At 43.3% G+C, this 19,539-nt stretch overlaps 1 protein-coding gene across 1 annotated transcript in view; it reads right to left on the reverse strand.

Annotated features, from left to right (window-relative positions):
* Nucleotides 1–19,539, reverse strand: part of MPP4 (MAGUK p55 scaffold protein 4) — a 149,578-nt gene that overhangs the window by 22,521 nt on the left and 107,518 nt on the right. The window contains exons 16-17 of the mRNA XM_069733562.1: nt 17,125–17,295; nt 16,751–16,831 (exon numbers count right to left, since the gene is read on the reverse strand). Coding sequence (XP_069589663.1) covers nt 16,751–16,831; nt 17,125–17,295 — 252 coding nt within the window. The remainder of the gene's footprint in view (nt 1–16,750; nt 16,832–17,124; nt 17,296–19,539) is intronic.

The raw sequence follows: 19,539 nt of genomic DNA on the forward strand, positions 1-19,539 counted from the left end.
CATAGAAGATAGGAGGGGGTGTCAGACTGAACTCTAAGGAACCCCGATTTTAAGGTGAAGAGAAGCGGACATAAATCTGAGAATTGATACCAGAAGTGGTGAGAGAGGTAGGAGGAGAACCAAGGGAGACCAATAACCTTGAGACGGATAGAACGATAGTGAGGAGGAGCTGGAGGTTCACTGTGGCAAATGCAGCAGAGAGATCCAGGAGAATCAGCAGGGAGTAGTGGACATTACATTTTGTTTTAGTAGAACGTTAGAGTATTTAGTAAGGGCCGTTTCTGTAGAGTGTATAGAGCAAAAGCCGGAATGTAATTCATTGAAAAGAGAGTTATCTGAGAGATAGCGGATTAGACGAGAGTGCACCAAACGTTCCAGGAGTTTAGAGATGAAGGGAAGGTTAGAGACAGGTCTGCAGTTAGCAGTGCAGTTCTAGACAAGTGATTTTTTTTTAGTAAAGGGGTTATGATGATGTGTTCGAAGGAGGAGCCAAAGATACCGGAAGAAACAGAAAGGGTAAATACTTTAATTAGGTGGATAGTGACAGCCAGATAGTGGGACTAGACTAGGTGAGAGCGAATAGGGTCACTGGTGCGGTTAGTAGGGTGAGAAGGAGCCTGATAACCTCCTCTTCTGTGACCGGTTCAAAGACAGAAACTGAATTTGGTGAAGTGTGAAAGTGAAGAGGATCCATGATATTGGGGGATTGGGAAAACATTTTCTGTCGTATATGATCAATTTTTACTTTGAATTAATTGGCCTGATCTTTAGCGCTGAGGTTCCTGGTTGCAACCCATACTCTTGAACTGATACTTTCCAGTGTTTTATTATAATGTTTCAAAGCTGAGTTGGGACATGAGAGGGAGAAGATTAGGGCCAACGATGAATGTAAGTTCTTAATTGCTGGGTATTGATGGCATATAGATTTCTGTAAACATGGCAAGTACGGGTTTCCTGAGTGGGGCAATAGTTCTTTGGAGAGAAGAAAAGAAGGTTCTGGTCAGAAAGAGGAAGATGGGAGTTAGGCTACTTTCACACTGGAGTTTTTTTTAATACGTCGCAATGCGTCGTTTAGGGGAAAAAACGCATCCTGCAAAGTTGTTTGCAGGATGCATTTTTGCCCCATAGAGTAACATTACCGACGCACTGCAACGTATTGTCACACGTCGCAACCGTCGTGCGACGGTTGCGCCGTGTTGTGGCGGACCACCGGGAGCAAAAAATGTTAAATGTAACGTTTTTTGCTGCCAACGGACCACTTTTTCCGACCGTGCATGCTCGGCTGGAACTCCGCCCCCATTTCCCCGCACCTCATAATGGGGCAGCGGATGCGCCGGAGAAATGCACCCGTTGTGCGGCGCATCAAACGCAAGCGTCGGAATCTCGGCCCGACGCAATGGACGGGCCGAATCCGACGCTAGTGTGAAAGTAGCCTTAGTAAAATCATGCGCTGTGCAGGTCCGGGAGAAAACCGGGGCCAGTGTATTCCGAACTTTATGTGTGAGTCAGTTGGCTGTGGAAGGCGGAGAGAGGAGGTTAGAGACAGAAGATCTGTGGCCGATGGGGAGAGTTGGGATGTTAACGTCTTCCTTGATGAGAGTGGGAGTGTTACAGGATAGAAAGTGGAAGCCAGGTAGCAAAGTGATTTAGGAACCGGTGGATGGGGTCTGGAGGATGATACACAACTGACATTTGCAGGGAGAAAGGCCGGAAATGCCTGACAGTGTGGACCTCAAAAGAAGGGAAGATAAGTGAAGGTATGACCTGAAAAGCACATTTTGATGAAAGATGCAGACCAACACCTCCATAATGTCTGTTCTCGGGTCTGGGGGTATGTGAAAAATGAAAGCCACCATACGAGAGCGTGGCAGCGGAGGTGGTTTCTGAGTGCTGGATCCAGGTTTCAGTAAGAGCTTTTTAACCCCTTAGTGACAGAGTCAATTTTGACCTTAATGACCAAGTCAATTTTTACAATTCTGACCACTGTCACTTTATGAGGTTATAGCTATGGAACGCTTCAACGGATTCCACTTATTCTGAGCATGTTTTTTCGTCACATATTGTACTTCACGTTAGTTGTAACATTTCTTTGATATGACTTGGGTTTATTTATAAAAAAAAAACGGAAACTTGGCAAAAATGTTGAAGATTTTGCAATTTTTTATTTTTGTGCCCTTAAATCAGAGTTGTGTCACACAAAATAGTTAATAAATAACATTTCCCACATGTCAACTTTAAATCAGCACAATTTTGGAAACTTTTTTTTTTGTTAGGACGTTATAAGGGTTAAAAGTTGACCAACGATTTCTAATTTTTCCAACAAAATTTACAAAACCATTTTTTTAGGGACCACATCACATTTTAAGTGAGTTTGGGGGGTCAATATGACAGAAAATACCCAAAAGTAACACCATTCTAAAAACTGCACCCCTCAAGGTGCTCAAAACCACAGTCAAAAAGTTTATTAACCCTTCAGGTGCGCCACGAGAACTAAAGCAACGTGGAAGGAAAAAATTAACATTTAACTTTTTTCACAAAAAATTTACTTTAGACCCAAACTTTTTTATTTTCACAATGGTATCAGGAGAAAATGAACGCAAAATTGTCTGGAATCGATAGCGGGCACCATGTCGCGTTTGGAGACCCCCTGATGTGCCTAAACAGTGGAAACCCCCCATTCTAACTCCAACCCCAACACAGCCCTAACCTTAATCCTAACCTGAACCAGAACCACAACCCTAACCACAACCCTAAACACAACCCTAACCACAACCCCAACACAACCGTAACTCCAACACAAACCTAGCCCAAATCCTAACTTTAGCCCCAAACCTAGCCCTAACTGTAAAGAATGGAAAAAAAACCTTTTTTTCATTTTACTATTTTTATTTAAGGGGATGACAAAGAGGGGTTTGAGCTACTATTTTTGTTGCTAATTTTTTTTTTTACCATTTTTTACTATTTTTTTAATTAACCAATAGGAAAAATCTCCTATTGTTGCTGAGTACTGGCTGGAAGATCTCTTCGGTCGCGCTGCACATGCGCCAACCATTTTCTTACAGGAAGATGGCCCGGAGGGCCAGGGGACAAAGTCGGAGTGTCCAAGGATGGCGGACGTACCGGGAGGGATTGGGGGACCCCATTTCTCTCTCCTCTGGTATGCTAGATCATATCAGATGAGCGAGAAATAAATGGAAAACCGGGTTTTTTTTTGTGATCGCCGATATTGGGTAAATAACGGCGATCATGTGACTGGGGATGGTAAAAACTGACCAGAATCATGTTCTACAGGGTCTCAGCTACCCCCGGTAGACGAGACCCTGGAGATTTTCCAACCCTTGGGGGCACTATACACTTATTTCTCAGTGCCATTAAAAAGCAGCGCTGAAGAATAAGGCCCTTTAACTGCCACAGTCAAAAGGCGTATCGATGGTTGTTAAGGGGTTAAAGTACGAGACAGATTTAAATAAAGATCCTTTTTATGTTAATATTTACCACATGTAATATGATTGGGCATGATGGGCCCAATTCATTAATCCATTTGTGCCTTTTTTGTCACATTTTTGGTGCTTTTTTACTGTTCCTTATTTGCACCTTATTCTTCTAATTTGTGTTTATTTAAATTCAATTTCATGTATTCACCTGTCTTTTTTGTTCACCATTGTGGATTGGGTTTTCCAGATCTCTTCTGCTGATATATAAATTTTTTGCCGAAATGCTCCTCCTTCCCGTAGTGATTTTATGTATGTCTAAAATTTTTGTGCACATTTTGCAACATGTTTTCAAAATATGTGACTTTTTGCTCAAAAAAGATGCAAAAAAAGTAAAAGAAAAAAATGAAGAACATTTTGTAATTTAATCATAATTCATAAACAACATTTGCGATTTTGAAGAATGTGCCGCAAAACCAATCAACAAATACTACAAGAAAAAATAGAACGGTGACTTAAAACACAAATTATGAATACAGGCCCTTAAAACACAAATTATGAATTCAGGCCCTTAGGTTAAATGCCCATGAGTTTTTAGTGGTGTTTCAAATCCCCAGCATGACAATTTCTCTTGCATGTATGCTGCTGAGTGTTATGTGTGGACTTTCCCCATAGAATTGCTGTACATGCAGAAAAACCCCAGGTAAAAAATTCATATGCATTCACTAATAACACAAGTAGTCTGCACATGACTGTATGAATAAGGCTGGTTTCACATTTGCGTTTTTTTTTTTGCGTTTTTGCGGTAAAAAAATGCAAAAAAAACATGCGTTTTTTCCCCCTATATTTAACATTAACCCCTTCATGACCATGGGATTTTTCATTTTTCCGTGTTCGTTTTTCACTCCCCTCCTTCCCAGAGCCATAACTTTTTTATTTTTCCGTCAATTTGGCCATGTGAGGGCTTATTTTTTGCGGGACGAGTTGTACTTTTGAACGACATCATTGGTTTTAGCATGTCGTGTACTAGAAAACAGGAAAAAAATTCCAAGTGCGGTGAAATTGCAAAAAAAGTGCAATCCCAGTTTTTTGTTTGGCTTTTTTGCTAGGTTCACTAAATGCTGAAACTGACTTGACATTATGATTCTACAGGTCAGTACGAGTTCATAGACACCTAACATGACTAGGTTATTTTTTATCTAAGTGGTGAAAAAAAATTCCAAACTTTGCTAAAAAAAAAAATAAAAAATTGCGCCATTTTCCGATACTCGTAGCGTCTCCATTTTTCGTGATCTGGGGTCGGTTGAGGGCTTATTTTTTGCGTGCCGAGATGACGTTTTTAATGATGCACAAGAGCTGCACACCATCAAATAAATAGATAACAAAAGATAAACATAGACTGATTTTATTCACGGATCAAAACATACAACATGAATAATAAAAACATAATTAAAAACATGAAAACAACATCATGAACACACAGGGAATGCATATAGTGACTCAGTATAATGAGCTAACCCAACAAAGACTGTAGGCTCATGGGGTGTTGCGCAAAAATCTATAATGTCAAAAGGACAGTGCTGGAATTTAGCTCGTATGGCCGCAACCACAGACCAAAAACGAGCAAGAAATAATAATAAACGCACAACAACGTCCAGAGAAAAAAGCAGCAACTAGCCAAAAAGGACATATACAGGGCAGCCTATACAAAATGGTACAACTGAGACACAGCATGTAAACAGGAGAGACCTCCCAAATGTATACCACCTGGTGACGTGATGCCCCACGCGTATCGCCCGGCGAACCGGGCTGATCCCCTGACGAAGAGGGATCAGCCCTCTATGGAAGAGTCATCAGAAGAAAACTTCTCCTGCATCTTCACCATAAAATTCAGCATCAGAAGTATGCAAAATAACATCTAAACAAGCCTGATGCATTTTGGAGACAAGTCTTATATACCAATGAGGTTAAAATAGAACTATTTAAACACAATGATGAAATATATGTGTGAAGAAAAAAGGGCACAGAATTTCAGGAAAATAACATCTCGCCAGCCATTAAGCATGATAATGGATCAATCATGCTTTGGGGTTTTGTTGCAGCCGGTGGCATGGTGAACATGTCACGGGTAGAGGGAAGAATGGATTCAATGAAATCTCAACAAATTCTTGATGTAAACATAACAATATCTGTAAAGAAAGCTGAAGATGAAAGGAGGATGGTTTCTACAAATGGATAATGATCCTAAACACACATCAAAATCCACAACAGACTACCACAAAAAGCGCAAGCTGAACATTTAACAATGGCCCTCACAGTCCCCTGATCTGAACATCATTCAAAATCTGTGGCTAGTCTTCAAAATAGCACTGCATTCAGGAATACACAGGAATCGCACAGAAATGGAAGAATTTTCAAAGGCAGAATGGATGAAAATCGGTCAAACAAGAACTGAAAGACTCTTGGCTGGCTACAAAAGGCGTTTGCAAGCTGTGAATGTTTCAAAAGGGGTGTGACTAGGTAATAACCATGCATCGTGCCCACATTTTTGCATCGGCCCATTTTCCTTTTACAGTTTTTAAAATGTAAAAGATTACTTTTTTTTTTTTTCTTTGCCTAAAATACAAAGGAAATATGTCATCTTTAACTATAGACTTTTTAGATATCATTTCATCTTCAACTTGCTTAACTGTTCCCAATAAAAGTAATTTTGACCAGGGGTGCCTAAACTTTTACATGCCACTGTACATCACATAGGAACACCATGACTGCTGTATATACATAACATAGAAGAAAATAAGACTGCAGTAAATACATGACATGGGAGACACTGAGACTGCTATATATACATCACATAGGCCAGGGGTGTCAAACTGCATTCCTCGAGGGCTGCAAACAGGTCATATATTCAGGATTTCCTTGTACTGCACAGGTGATAATTTAATCACCAACTCATTATTTGTGTAGGTGATTAAATTATCACCTGTGCAGTACAAGGAAATCCTGAAAACATGACCTGTTTGCAGCCCTCGAGGAATGCAGTTTGACACCCCTGACATAGGCGACACCAAGTTTGCTGTATATACTGTTGTGAATTCTGTGGCTGAATTCACTCCTGTGGTCACAAGTGGTACACCGGCTTCTGAGCTTCCTCCCTCAGGTGTTCTGGTGAGCTCGTTGGCTGCTTTGTTATTTAACTCCGCCTGATTCTGTCTTCCTGGCTCCTGATCAATGTTCCAGTGTTGGATCTTTCCTGTGGCCTGCTGCTCTGCTTAGTTAAGTGCTTCTTTGCTTTTGTTGCTACTTTTTCTGTCCAGCTTGTCAATTCGTTTTGCTGGAAGCTCTGAGACGCAAAGGGTGTACCGCCGTGCCGTTAGTTCGGCACGGTGGGTCTTTTTGCCCCCTTTGCGTGGTTTTTTGCTTTAGGGTTTTTTGTAGACTGCAAAGTTCTCTTTGCTATCCTCGCTCTGTCTAGAATATCGGGCCTCACTTTGCTGAATCTATTTCATCCCTACGTTTGTCTTTTCATCTTGCTAACAGTCATTATATGTGGGGGGCTGCCTTTTCCTTTGGGGTATTTCTCTGAGGCAAGTCAGGCTTGTTTTTCTATCTTCAGGCTAGTCAGCTCCTCAGGCTGTGCCGAGTTGCATAGGTAGTGTCAGGCGCAATCCACAGCCACCTTTAGTTGTGTTTAGGATAGGTTCAGGTATTGCGGTCTACAGAGATTCCACGTCTCAGAGCTAGTTCTATTGTTTTTGGGTTTTGTCAGATCACTGTATGTGCTCTGATTTCTGGCACACTGTGTCACTGGATTGCCTTCATAACAGTATCAGGAGCCAACCTAATGATTCTCAATAGAGGGAAAAAGGAAGTTCTGACATCATTTTTTTTTTTTTTTTTTTTCTCTCTCTCAGCTCTGTGTTCAGTTTTTTTTTTCCCCCTAGACATTTGGGTGTTTCAGGACACAGGTGTGGACATGGATATTCAGAGTCTGTGCTCTTCAATGGATAATCTCGTTACAAATGTACAAAGGATTCAAGATACTATTGATCAGAAATCTATGTTAGAGCCAAGAATTCCTATTCCTGATTTGTTTTTTGGTGATAGAACTTAGTTTCTTAATTTCAAAAATAATTGTAAGCTATTTCTGGCCTTGAAACCTCATTCTTCTGGTAATCCTATTCAACAGGTTTTGATTATTATTTCTTTTTTGCGCGGCGACCCTCAGGACTGGGCATTTTCTCTTGCGCCAGGGGACCCTGCATTGAGTAATGTCAATGCGTTTTTCCTGGCGCTCGGATTACTTTACGATGAGCCTAATTCAGTGGATCAGGCTGAGAGGAATTTGCTGGCTTTGTGCCAGGGTCAGGATGATATAGAAGTATATTGTCAGAAATTTAGGAAGTGGTCAGTACTCACTCTGTGGAATGAATCTGCGCTGGCAGCTTTGTTCAGAAAGGGTCTCTCTGAGGCTCTTAAAGATGTCATGGTGGGTTTTCCTATGCCTGCTGGTTTGAATGAGTCTATGTCTTTGGCCATTCAGATCGGTCGACGCTTGCGCGAGCGTAAATCTGTGCACCATTTGGCGGTATTGTCTAAGATTAAACCTGAGTGTTACGTACGCTGCGCATACTTACCCGGCTTCTCCCATCCCTCGGCGCACTCGCGATCCTGTCCAGCGCCGCTCTGCTTCCTCCTTCTCCTGCTCACGGCGTCCGGTCCCTCTGCGCATGCGTGGTCGCGTCTCCTCCATCGCAGAGCCTTCTGGGAGGTCGCGACCCGGTGGCTCCGCCCCAACATGGCGGCGCCAATCGGGTATTTCTTCCCGGCGTCTCCCTAGGTAAGATGCCTTTGCTTTGTAGGTGCACTGTCTGCCGTCAGTGTCCCTATGCCCTAGGCTCCCCTGCTCCAGTGTCTTCTCTCAGCCCAGTCTTTACTTTGTCTTAGTGTCCTGCCAGCCCGTGTTCCTGCTGTGTCTTGCCTGTCCGTGTTCCTGCTGTATCCTGCCTGTCCGTGTTCCTGCTGTATCCTGCCAGTCCGTGTTCCTGCTGTATCCTGCCAGTCCGTGTTCCTGCTGTATCCTGCCAGTCCGTGTTCCTGCTGTATCCTGCCAGTCCGTGTTCCTGCTGTATCCTGCCAGTCCGTGTTCCTGCTGTATCCTGCCAGTCCGTGTTCCTGCTGTGTTCTGCCGTTCCGTGTTCCAGTCATTTTCAGTTAAGTCTTGTTTTCCTATTATTCCCTGCCATCCCTGTAGCCCTGTGGTTTCCTTCTTTATCTTGGGTCGCCCCTTTGGCTCTAGCTGTTGTGTCTCCATTCCCCCGAGGTCCTGCTCCTAACACTCCCTGTATAGGGGGTGATTCCATCTGGTCCGCTCGACCCCGGGGGCTCTAGAGTCACGACCCAGAGGGTCCACTCTCGGATTTCTTCCCGAGTTCTTACACTGAGCCTATGCAGTGCGATAGGACTATGACCAGAGTAGAACGGCAAGAACACAGACGTCTGAATGGTCTGTGTTTCTACTGTGGTGATTCCACTCATGCTATCTCTGATTGTCCTAAGCGCACTAAGCGGTTCGATAGGTCTGCCGTCATTGGTACTGTACAATCCAAATTCCTTCTGTCCATTACCTTGATATGCTCTTTGTCATCGTATTCTGTCATGGCGTTTGTGGATTCAGGCGCTGCCCTGAATCTGATGGATTTGGATTATGCTAAACGTTGTGGGTTTTTCTTGGAGCCTTTGCGGTGTCCTATTCCGTTGAGAGGAATTGATGCTACACCTTTGGCCAAGAATAAACCTCAGTACTGGACCCAGGTGACCATGTGCATGGCTCCTGCACATCAGGAAGTTATTCGTTTTCTGGTGCTACACAATCTGCATGATGTGGTCGTGTTGGGGTTGCCATGGCTGCAAACCCATAATCCTGTATTGGATTGGAACTCTATGTCGGTATCCAGCTGGGGTTGTCAGGGGGTACATGGTGATGTTCCATTTTTGTCTATTTCGTCATCCACTCCTTCTGAGGTCCCAGAGTTCTTGTTTGATTATCAGGATGTATTTGAAGAGCCCAAGTCCGATGCCCTACCTCCGCATAGGGATTGTGATTGTGCTATCAATTTGATTCCTGGTAGTAAATTCCCTAAAGGTCGATTATTTAATTTATCCGTGCCTGAACACGCCGCTATGCGCAGTTATGTGAAGGAATCCCTGGAGAAGGGACATATTCGCCCATCGTCATCACCACTGGGAGCAGGGTTCTTTTTTGTAGCTAAGAAGGATGGTTCGCTGAGACCGTGTATTGATTACCGCCTTCTTAATAAGATCACTGTTAAATTTCAGTATCCCTTGCCATTGTTATCTGACTTGTTTGCTCGGATTAAGGGGGCTAGTTGGTTCACTAAGATAGATCTTCGTGGTGCATATAATCTGGTGAGAATCAGGCAAGGAGATGAATGGAAAACTGCATTTAATACGCCCGAGGGTCATTTTGACTATCTAGTGATGCCGTTCGGACTTGCCAATGCTCCATCTGTGTTTCAGTCTTTTATGCATGACATCTTCCGTGAGTATCTGGATAAATTCCTGATTGTTTACTTGGATGACATTTTGATCTTCTCAGATGATTGGGACTCTCATGTGAAGCAGGTCAGAATGGTTTTCCAGGTCCTGCGTGCTAATTCTTTGTTTGTGAAGGGATCAAAGTGTCTCTTCGGTGTGCAGAAAGTTTCATTTTTGGGGTTCATCTTTTCCCCTTCTACTATCGAGATGGATCCAGTTAAGGTCCAAGCCATCCAGGATTGGACTCAGCCGACCTCTCTGAAAAGTCTGCAAAAATTCCTGGGCTTTGCTAATTTTTATCGTCGCTTCATCTGTAATTTTTCTAGCATTGCCAAACCATTGACCGATTTGACCAAGAAGGGTGCTGATTTGGTTAATTGGTCTTCTGCTGCTGTGGATGCTTTTCAGGAGTTGAAGCGTCGTTTTTCTTCTGCCCCTGTGTTGTGTCAACCAGATGTTTCTCTTCCGTTCCAGGTCGAGGTTGATGCTTCTGAGATTGGAGCAGGGGCGGTTTTGTCACAGAGAGGTTCTGGTTGCTCAGTGTTGAAACCATGTGCTTTCTTTTCCAGGAAGTTTTCGGCTGCTGAGCGTAATTATGATGTGGGCAACCGAGAGTTGCTGGCCATGAAGTGGGCATTCGAGGAATGGCGTTATTGGCTTGAAGGAGCTAAGCATCGCGTGGTGGTATTGACTGATCATAAGAATCTTACTTATCTCGAGTCTGCCAAGCGATTGAATCCTAGACAGGCCCGTTGGTCGTTATTTTTTGCCCACTTCGATTTTGTGATTTCGTACCTTCCGGGCTCTAAAAATGTGAAGGCGGATGCTCTGTCTAGGAGTTTTGTGCCCGACTCTCCGGGTTCATCTGAGCCGGCGAGTATCCTCAAGGAAGGAGTCATTGTGTCTGCCATCTCCCCTGATTTGCGGCGAGTGTTGCAAAAATTTCAGGCGAATAAACCTGATCGTTGTCCGGTGGAGAAACTGTTCGTCGCTGATAGGTGGACTAGTAAAGTTATCTCTGAACTTCATTGTACGGTGTTGGCTGGTCATCCTGGAATCTTTGGTACCAGAGAGTTAGTGGCTAGATCCTTCTGGTGGCCATCTCTGTCACGGGATGTACGTACTTTTGTGCAGTCCTGTGGGATTTGTGCTAGGGCTAAGCCCTGCTGTTCACGTGCCAGTGGGTTGCTTTTGCCCTTGCCGGTCCCAAAGAGGCCTTGGACACATATTTCGATGGATTTCATTTCTGACCTTCCCGTTTCTCAAAAGATGTCAGTCATTTGGGTGGTCTGTGATCGCTTTTCTAAAATGGTCCATCTGGTGCCCTTGGTTAAATTGCCTTCCTCCTCTGATTTGGTGCCTTTGTTCTTCCAGCATGTGGTTCGTTTGCATGGCATTCCTGAGAATATTGTTTCTGACAGAGGTTCCCAGTTTGTTTCTAGGTTTTGGCGAGCCTTTTGTGGTAGGATGGGCATTGACCTATCTTTTTCCTCGGCTTTCCATCCTCAGACTAATGGCCAGACCGAACGAACCAATCAGACCTTGGAAACATATCTGAGATGTTTTGTTTCTGCAGACCAGGATGATTGGGTGTCCTTTTTGCCGTTGGCTGAGTTCGCCCTTAATAATCGGGCCAGCTCAGCTACCTTGGTCTCTCCATTTTTCTGCAATTCTGGGTTCCATCCTCGTTTCTCTTCAGGACAGGTTGAGTCTTCGGACTGTCCTGGTGTGGATTCTGTGGTGGACAGGTTGCAGCAGATCTGGACTCAGGTAGTGGACAATTTGACCTTGTCCCAGGAGAAGGCACAACTTTTCGCTAATCGCAGACGCCGTGTGGGTCCCCAACTTCGTGTTGGGGATCTGGTTTGGTTATCTTCTCGTCATATTCCTATGAAGGTTTCCTCTCCTAAATTTAAACCTCGTTTTATTGGTCCGTATAGGATTTCTGAGATTCTCAATCCTGTGTCGTTTCGTCTGACCCTCCCAGACTCCTTTTCCATACATAATGTATTCCATAGGTCGTTGTTGCGGAGATACGTGGCACCTATGGTTCCTTCGGTTGAGCCTCCTGCCCCGGTTTTGGTGGAGGGGGAATTGGAGTATATCGTGGAGAAAATTTTGGATTCTCGTGTTTCTAGACGGAAACTCCAGTATCTGGTTAAATGGAAGGGTTATGCTCAGGAAGATAATTCCTGGGTTTTTGCCTCTGATGTCCATGCTCCAGATCTTGTTCGTGCCTTTCATGTGGCTCATCCTGGTCGGCCTGGGGGCTCTAGTGAGGGTTCGGTGACCCCTCCTCAAGGGGGGGGGGGGGTACTGTTGTGAATTCTGTGGCTGAATTCACTCCTGTGGTCACAAGTGGTACTGCGGCTTCTGAGCTTCCTCCCTCAGGTGTTCTGGTGAGCTCGTTGGCTGCTTTGTTATTTAACTCCGCCTGATTCTGTCTTCCTGGCTCCTGATCAATGTTCCAGTGTTGGATCTGAGCTTCTGGATCTTTCCTGTGGCCTGCTGCTCTGCTTAGTTAAGTGCTTCTTTGCTTTTGTTGCTACTTTTTCTGTCCAGCTTGTCAATTCGTTTTGCTGGAAGCTCTGAGACGCAAAGGGTGTACCGCCGTGCCGTTAGTTCGGCACGGTGGGTCTTTTTGCCCCCTTTGCGTGGTTTTTTGCTTTAGGGTTTTTTGTAGACTGCAAAGTTCTCTTTGCTATCCTCGCTCTGTCTAGAATATCGGGCCTCACTTTGCTGAATCTATTTCATCCCTACGTTTGTCTTTTCATCTTGCTAACAGTCATTATATGTGGGGGGCTGCCTTTTCCTTTGGGGTATTTCTCTGAGGCAAGTCAGGCTTGTTTTTCTATCTTCAGGCTAGTCAGCTCCTCAGGCTGTGCCGAGTTGCATAGGTAGTGTCAGGCGCAATCCACAGCCACCTTTAGTTGTGTTTAGGATAGGTTCAGGTATTGCGGTCTACAGAGATTCCACGTCTCAGAGCTCGTTCTATTGTTTTTGGGTTTTGTCAGATCACTGTATGTGCTCTGATTTCTGGCACACTGTGTCACTGGATTGCCTTCATAACAATATACATTCCATGGGATTCACTGAGACTGCTGCATACATCACATAGGAGACACTCCGACTGCTATATATCTATATAAAAACGAGTGTATGTGTGTATGTATGTGTGTATCGATGATGATGTCATAATGGTTGAAATGGCGACGATGATATAATGGTTGCCATGGCAACGATGATGTCATAAAGCTTGCCATGGCAACGATGATGTAATAATAGGTTGCAATGGTGACAGTTATGTCATAATAGTTGCCATGGCGACGATGTCATAATAGGTTGCAATGGTGATGGTTATGTCATAATGGTTGCCATGGTGACGATGATGTCATAATAGGTTGCCATGGCGACAATTATGTCATAATGGTTGCCATGGCAAAGATGATGTCATAATGGTTATATGGGTACGGAACTATGGGATGGAGGATGTGTGATGGGTATATGGGCACAGTACTATGGGATGAGGATATGCATGATGGGAATATGGGCACGGGACTATGGAATGGAGGATATGTATGATGGGAATATGGGCACGGGACTATGGGATGGAGGATGTGTGATGAGTATATGGGCACGGGGCTATGGGATGGAGGATGTGTATGATGGGTATATGGGCACGGGACTATGGGATGGAAGATTATTATTATTTATATAGCACCATTAATTCCATGGTGCTGTACATTAGATGGGGTTACATCAAATTACAAATATCACTTACAGTAAACAAACTAACAATAACAGACTGATACAGAGGGAAGAGGACTCTGCCCTTGCGGGCTTACATTCTACAGGATTATGGGGATTGAGACAGTAGATCGGGGGTTGCAGTAGCTCCGATGGTGTTGAGGTGGCCATGTGGTCATTACAGGTTGTAAGCTTCTTTGAAGCAATGGGTTTTCAGGTTCCGTTTGAAGGATCCAAATGTGGTGGAACCGGACGTATTGGGGAACAGAATTCCAGATGATGGGGGATATTCGGGAGAAGTCTTGGAGGCGATTGGGTGAGGAGCGAATAAGTGTGGAGGAGAGAAGGAGGTCTTGGGAGAATCGGAGATTATGTGAGGGAAGATATTGAGAGATCAGTTTGGAAATATAAGAAGGAGAAAGGTTACGGATGGCTTTGTAGGTCAGTGTTAGTAGTTTAAACTGGATAATCTGGGAAATTGGAAGTCAGTGAAGGGATTTGCAAAGAGTGGAAGCAGGAGTGTAGCTAGGAGAGAGATTAATTAGTCAGGCAGCAGAGTTAAAGATGGACTGGAGGGGTGCGAGAGTGTTAGAAGGTAGGCCACAGAGGAGGATTTTGCAGTAGTCAAGGCGGGAGATGATTAGGGCATGCACAAGCACTTTGGTAGAGTGAGGGTTAAGGAAAGAACAGATTCTGGAAATATTTTTGAGCTGGAGGCGACAGGAGGTGGCGAGAGCTTGGATATGCGGTCTAAAGGACAGGGTAGAGTCAAGGGTTACTCCGAGTCAGCGGATTACAGGGACACAGGAAAGTACGAATTAATTTATTGTGATAGATAGATCAGGTAGGGAAGATATGCGAGACGGAGGAAAGATAATTAGTTCAGATTTGTCCACATTGAGTTTTAGGAAGTGAGAGGTGAAGAAGGAGGATATGGCTGATAGACACTCTGGGATTCTGGAAAGCAGAGAGGTGACCTCTGGGCCAGAGAGGTAGATCTGAGTGTCATCGGCATATAGATGGTACTGGAAGCCATAGGATTTTATGAGTTTTCCCAGGCCAAGGGTATAGATTGAGAAGAGAAGGGGTCTTAAGACAGAGCCTTGAGGGACTCCAACAGAGAAGGGGCGAGATGAAGAGGTAGTATGGAAGTAGGAAATGCTAAATGTGCGGTTGGTGAGGAAATCCAGGATAGGGCAAGGTTTTGACACCAAGGGAAGAGAGGATCTGTAGTAGGAGGCAGTGGTCAACTGTGTCTAAGGCAGAGGACAGGTCTAGAAGGAGGAGTACAGAGAATTGTCTGTTAGATTTGGCTGGAAGTCTTTTGTAAGTTTGGTCTGGGCAGTCTCAGTGGAATGGTGGGGATGGAAGCCAGATTTTAAGTTGTCAAAGAGAGTGTTTGATGGGTATATGGGCACGGGACTATGGGATGGAGGATAATCATTACAATTTGTTATAATTTAGTTACTATGCCAGGGCATCGCCGGGCTCTTCAGCTTGTGCATCATATAAAATACACCAAAACTGTTGTATATATCACATAGGCTACACTGGGACAAATCACGTATCACATACATCGCATATTAGACACTGCGACTGCTGCCTTCATCATAAAAGCTGGACAGGAGCGCAGTACATGCTGACTTTGCCCACAAAGACCGTCCTGACTCTGGCACCAACCAACATCAAGTTGTAATCCAGCATTGCGTGTGCAGCAACGTTCAGTAGTGAGCTATGCTTTTGCATGCTTGCAGACAAAGGAAGAGTTAAAGGGCCAGAGGCTGACAAAATGGGGCCGGCAGCCGAAACACTGTGATCCTGGGAATCTGTCCTGAGGCCAGAGTAAGAGACGTTTAGAACCAAGTGCAGGTTCCCCACCTCTGCAATAAGCCATCAGTATCAGGTGAGTGGGAAGCTGACTCCTGACACCTTTACCAATAAGCTGATTAAGAGCCCCATTTACTGCTTAAGAAATACAAATCTGTACATTTTGTAGTGCCTCTGTCTGATAGTCCAGCTCAGTCCTTTTCATTTAAAAGTAATGCATCATTAGAAAATGACCTAAAAGTTTTTATGTTAAGGCTCATTCAGACGTCTGTGATTTCTCTCATATGCAAAAAATGATGATTTCCATCCGTGATTTGAATCAGATTTTGATCAGTGGCTAAGTGCACACAGCGTCTTTTTCAGACAATTTCCGTGCACATGTTCAAGTCACTTCAGGGTTTGGAAAACCTGGAGCGGTGAAAAGAAGTATCATGTTCATTCTTTGAGATGTTTCATTGTGGACCACCCACTCTCTTAATAGAAGATATAGCAAAAATATGCCGGGAAAGGAGCCACCATGAATACAACAACAAAACTGCTTCTGGCATTTTCCTGAAGTGGCTTAGTGAGCAAAAACTCCGGTGGCTGCACCTGCATCTAAAAGACGCGGTATACACATAGTCAATATTTGGTCAGAGTGTCAGTTTTTACCATCAGGGTTTCATCAGTTTGTCTTGTTAGGAAAAAAAACCTGATGGAGGTTCGTCAAGCTTCTCCTATCAAACAGTCAGTGAAAAACCGACAGCACTAAGATATAACATAGATGTCATCCGAGTGTTGTCCGAATTTTGTCACGTTTAATAGACTTGCTGATCAATCTTATAATATATCTTTATATAGAGCATTCTCCTAATTTCCTTTTTTCACCTAGCCATAGTTCTACAATTCCTGTTGCCTATAACCATCACAGAGATCTGATTTAAGTCAATGTGCGCTTCCCCCGATGTCAGCTACTGACAGGCTGGTTTACCAGGTATGACCTTCTAAATCTCCTTTTTTTTTTACAGGTTTTACAGCAAGGAACTTTGATAGGTGTCATTGGTAAAACTGCAAAGATATTTATAGAATGGAAACTTATATATTTTTGTAAATGTTTATATATATATATATATATATCTATATCAATTCATTAATATTTCCAGTGTCCTAATATATGTATTTACTAGATTGAGAATATTAGCACTTACGTGGCACTGGGCTATAAAAGATGTTGGGATTTAGCCTAATAAGTTGTTTTCTTAATTCATTAACACCAACTCCGGATGGTCCTGCAAAAAAAGAAACTTGTTATAAAAGTAAAGTAATGAACAAATAATATCCCACTATTCCACATCTATTGGGATCATATTCTGCCACCACAAAAATAGGAACGTGCGCAGAATTGATCAAACTTATGATATATATGGTACATATGTACACACATCATATCTATGACAAAAATCAGTGCATTTCACTATTATATGTATAAAGTATAAATATATATATATATATATATATATATACATATTTGCACACTCATACACACATTCAGTTCTGCAGTCTCTGAACTAGATGGACTAACCCATTAGAACAATAAGTCTATGACGGTCACAAGGTCTTCTCTGATATCTTACAACCTCTTCATAAGGGGCAGCTAAAGTGTGGTAACAGCTACTTGGACATCTAGAGTAACAGGAAAATTGGATGTTGTGGGAATTTCTGCGGCAAAGGCGCATGCTTTTCCGAAATCCAGCTGTGGAAGACAAAAAAAAATTATTGCCACAATAAAAACTGATAAAATATTACACTGTGGTGTGTTTCCTGTGTGCAAGTCCTATTGGGGCATATAAAAGTCATAAAAGAAATAGAGATGGATCCAGCTACACCAATAAAGATTCCTAAAGTTATTCATTCATATTAAAAATCCTACAAAACATCGATAACAGTCCAAAAGCGAAACACCACCGTCGACGAAAGAGCAAAATAAAAAATAATTGTGCTATACAATACAGAACTAACCACAGTAGCACAGTAAGGGGTTAAACTTTCATGTTGAACCGGACACATGATATAATATTGTTTTCAGAGCCCACCTCAAAGCAGGGGATCTGCCAACTGACGGAATAGTACGTCAGCTGGCAGAAAGGGGTTAAAATGCTGGGAGATTAGAGCACAGGTGACTCAAACTTTCAGATAAAGTCTCTTTGGGGAGAGGGGCAGCACAGCTGAGTTTAACTGTGTCACATTACAAACTCTGCTATCAACTCTCCTCCTCTCAGCACTTCTCAGCTCTGCCACTTCCCCCCACAATGACCTTATATGAAAGGTGTGAGTCATCTGTGTGCTAATCTAACAGCACTTTCAAATCAGATTAGAGAAGGAGATCACAGCTATAGCCTTAAGGTACCGTTACACTAAACGACTTACCAACGATCACGACCAGCGATACGACCTGGCCGTGATCGTTGGTAAGTCGTTGTGTGGTCGCTGGGGAGCTGTCACACAGACAGCTCTCTCCAGCGACCAACGATCATGGGAAAGACTTTGGGCATCGTCTTCAACGATGCCGAAGTCCCCGGGTAACCAGGGTAAATATCAGGTTACTAAGCGCAGGGCCGCGCTTAGTAACCCGATATTTACCCTGGTTACCATTGTAAAAGTTAAAAAAAAACAGTACATACTCACATTCCGATGTCTGTCACGTCCCCCGACGTCAGCTTCCCGCACTGACTGTGTCAGCGCCGGCCGGCCGTAAAGCAGAGCACAGCGGTGACGTCATGACACAGCCGCCGGCCAGCGCTAACACAGTCAGTGCGGGAAGCTGACGCCGCGGGACGTGACAGACATCGGAATGTGAGTATGTACTGTTTTTTTTTTTTTTTACTTTTACAATGGTAACCAGGGTAAATATCAGGTTACTAAGCGCGGCCCTACGCTTAGTAACCCAATATTTACCCTGGTTACCAGTGAACACATCGCTGGATTGGCATCACACACGCCGATTCAGCAATGACCGCGGGTGATCAGCGACCAAAAAAAGGTCCTGATCATTCCCAGCGACCAACGATCTCCCAGCAGGGGCCTGATCGTTGGTCGCTGTCACGCATAACGATTTCGTTAACGATATCGTTGCTATGTCACAAAAAGCAATAATATCGTTAACAAAATCGTTATGTGTGAAGGTACCTTCACATCTCACACACTGAAAAACATGCTTTGAGACATTGTGGAGGTATGCTCTGTTTCTGCTACAGTGTGTTGCTGCCTGTTTATGATTGGTCTGCATCATAGAGGGAAAAGAATTACACGCCCCCAGTGAAAACTGTCTGATAATACACTCTTGAGCTAAACAAACGTTAACTCACTGGGTGCCAAATACTTTGATTGCTAATATCTCCACAATCAAGAGCTGAAATTTAAAAAAAAATTATTTCAAAGGAATATGTTATCAGACAATGACCTATTGTTTGAATTAAGTTTTTTTTTTGTTTAATTGCATTTTTTTTCAGAAAACTATTGGATTTATCCATATTATTATCCATTTTAAAAATAAAAAAGAGAAATATTGCAATTTACCCACTCACCACCCGGACTTTCCTACACTCATATTTCCTGTTGTCTTAGGAAATCCACATGTACATTGGCAAAAATAGACTAACTCAGGCAGGAAAGGGAAGGAAATAAATACAAATGAACCAAAAGGAGAGTACAATATTCTGAATAAAAATAAGTTTATTATATAGCTACAAACAGATAATGACATATACCAATAAGAACAGTCACATTTAAGACAAAGTGAAAAAAGCCTGACTTCACAGGTGTAACGCCCAGGATCAACATATATAAGTGGATGGGAAAGGAGTATTAGCATATAAGGCTTAAAGAGCAGATATTGCTATCCACTCAATCATGTTACTACCAATTTGAATAATTGGAATAGCAAGACAGGCCTACAAAAGTGCCAATGTGCAAAAAAGTACAAATAATGCAAGGACAT

This window comes from Ranitomeya imitator, chromosome 7 (genome assembly GCF_032444005.1).
Source record: "Ranitomeya imitator isolate aRanImi1 chromosome 7, aRanImi1.pri, whole genome shotgun sequence".
Classification (NCBI taxonomy): Eukaryota; Metazoa; Chordata; class Amphibia; order Anura; family Dendrobatidae; genus Ranitomeya; species Ranitomeya imitator.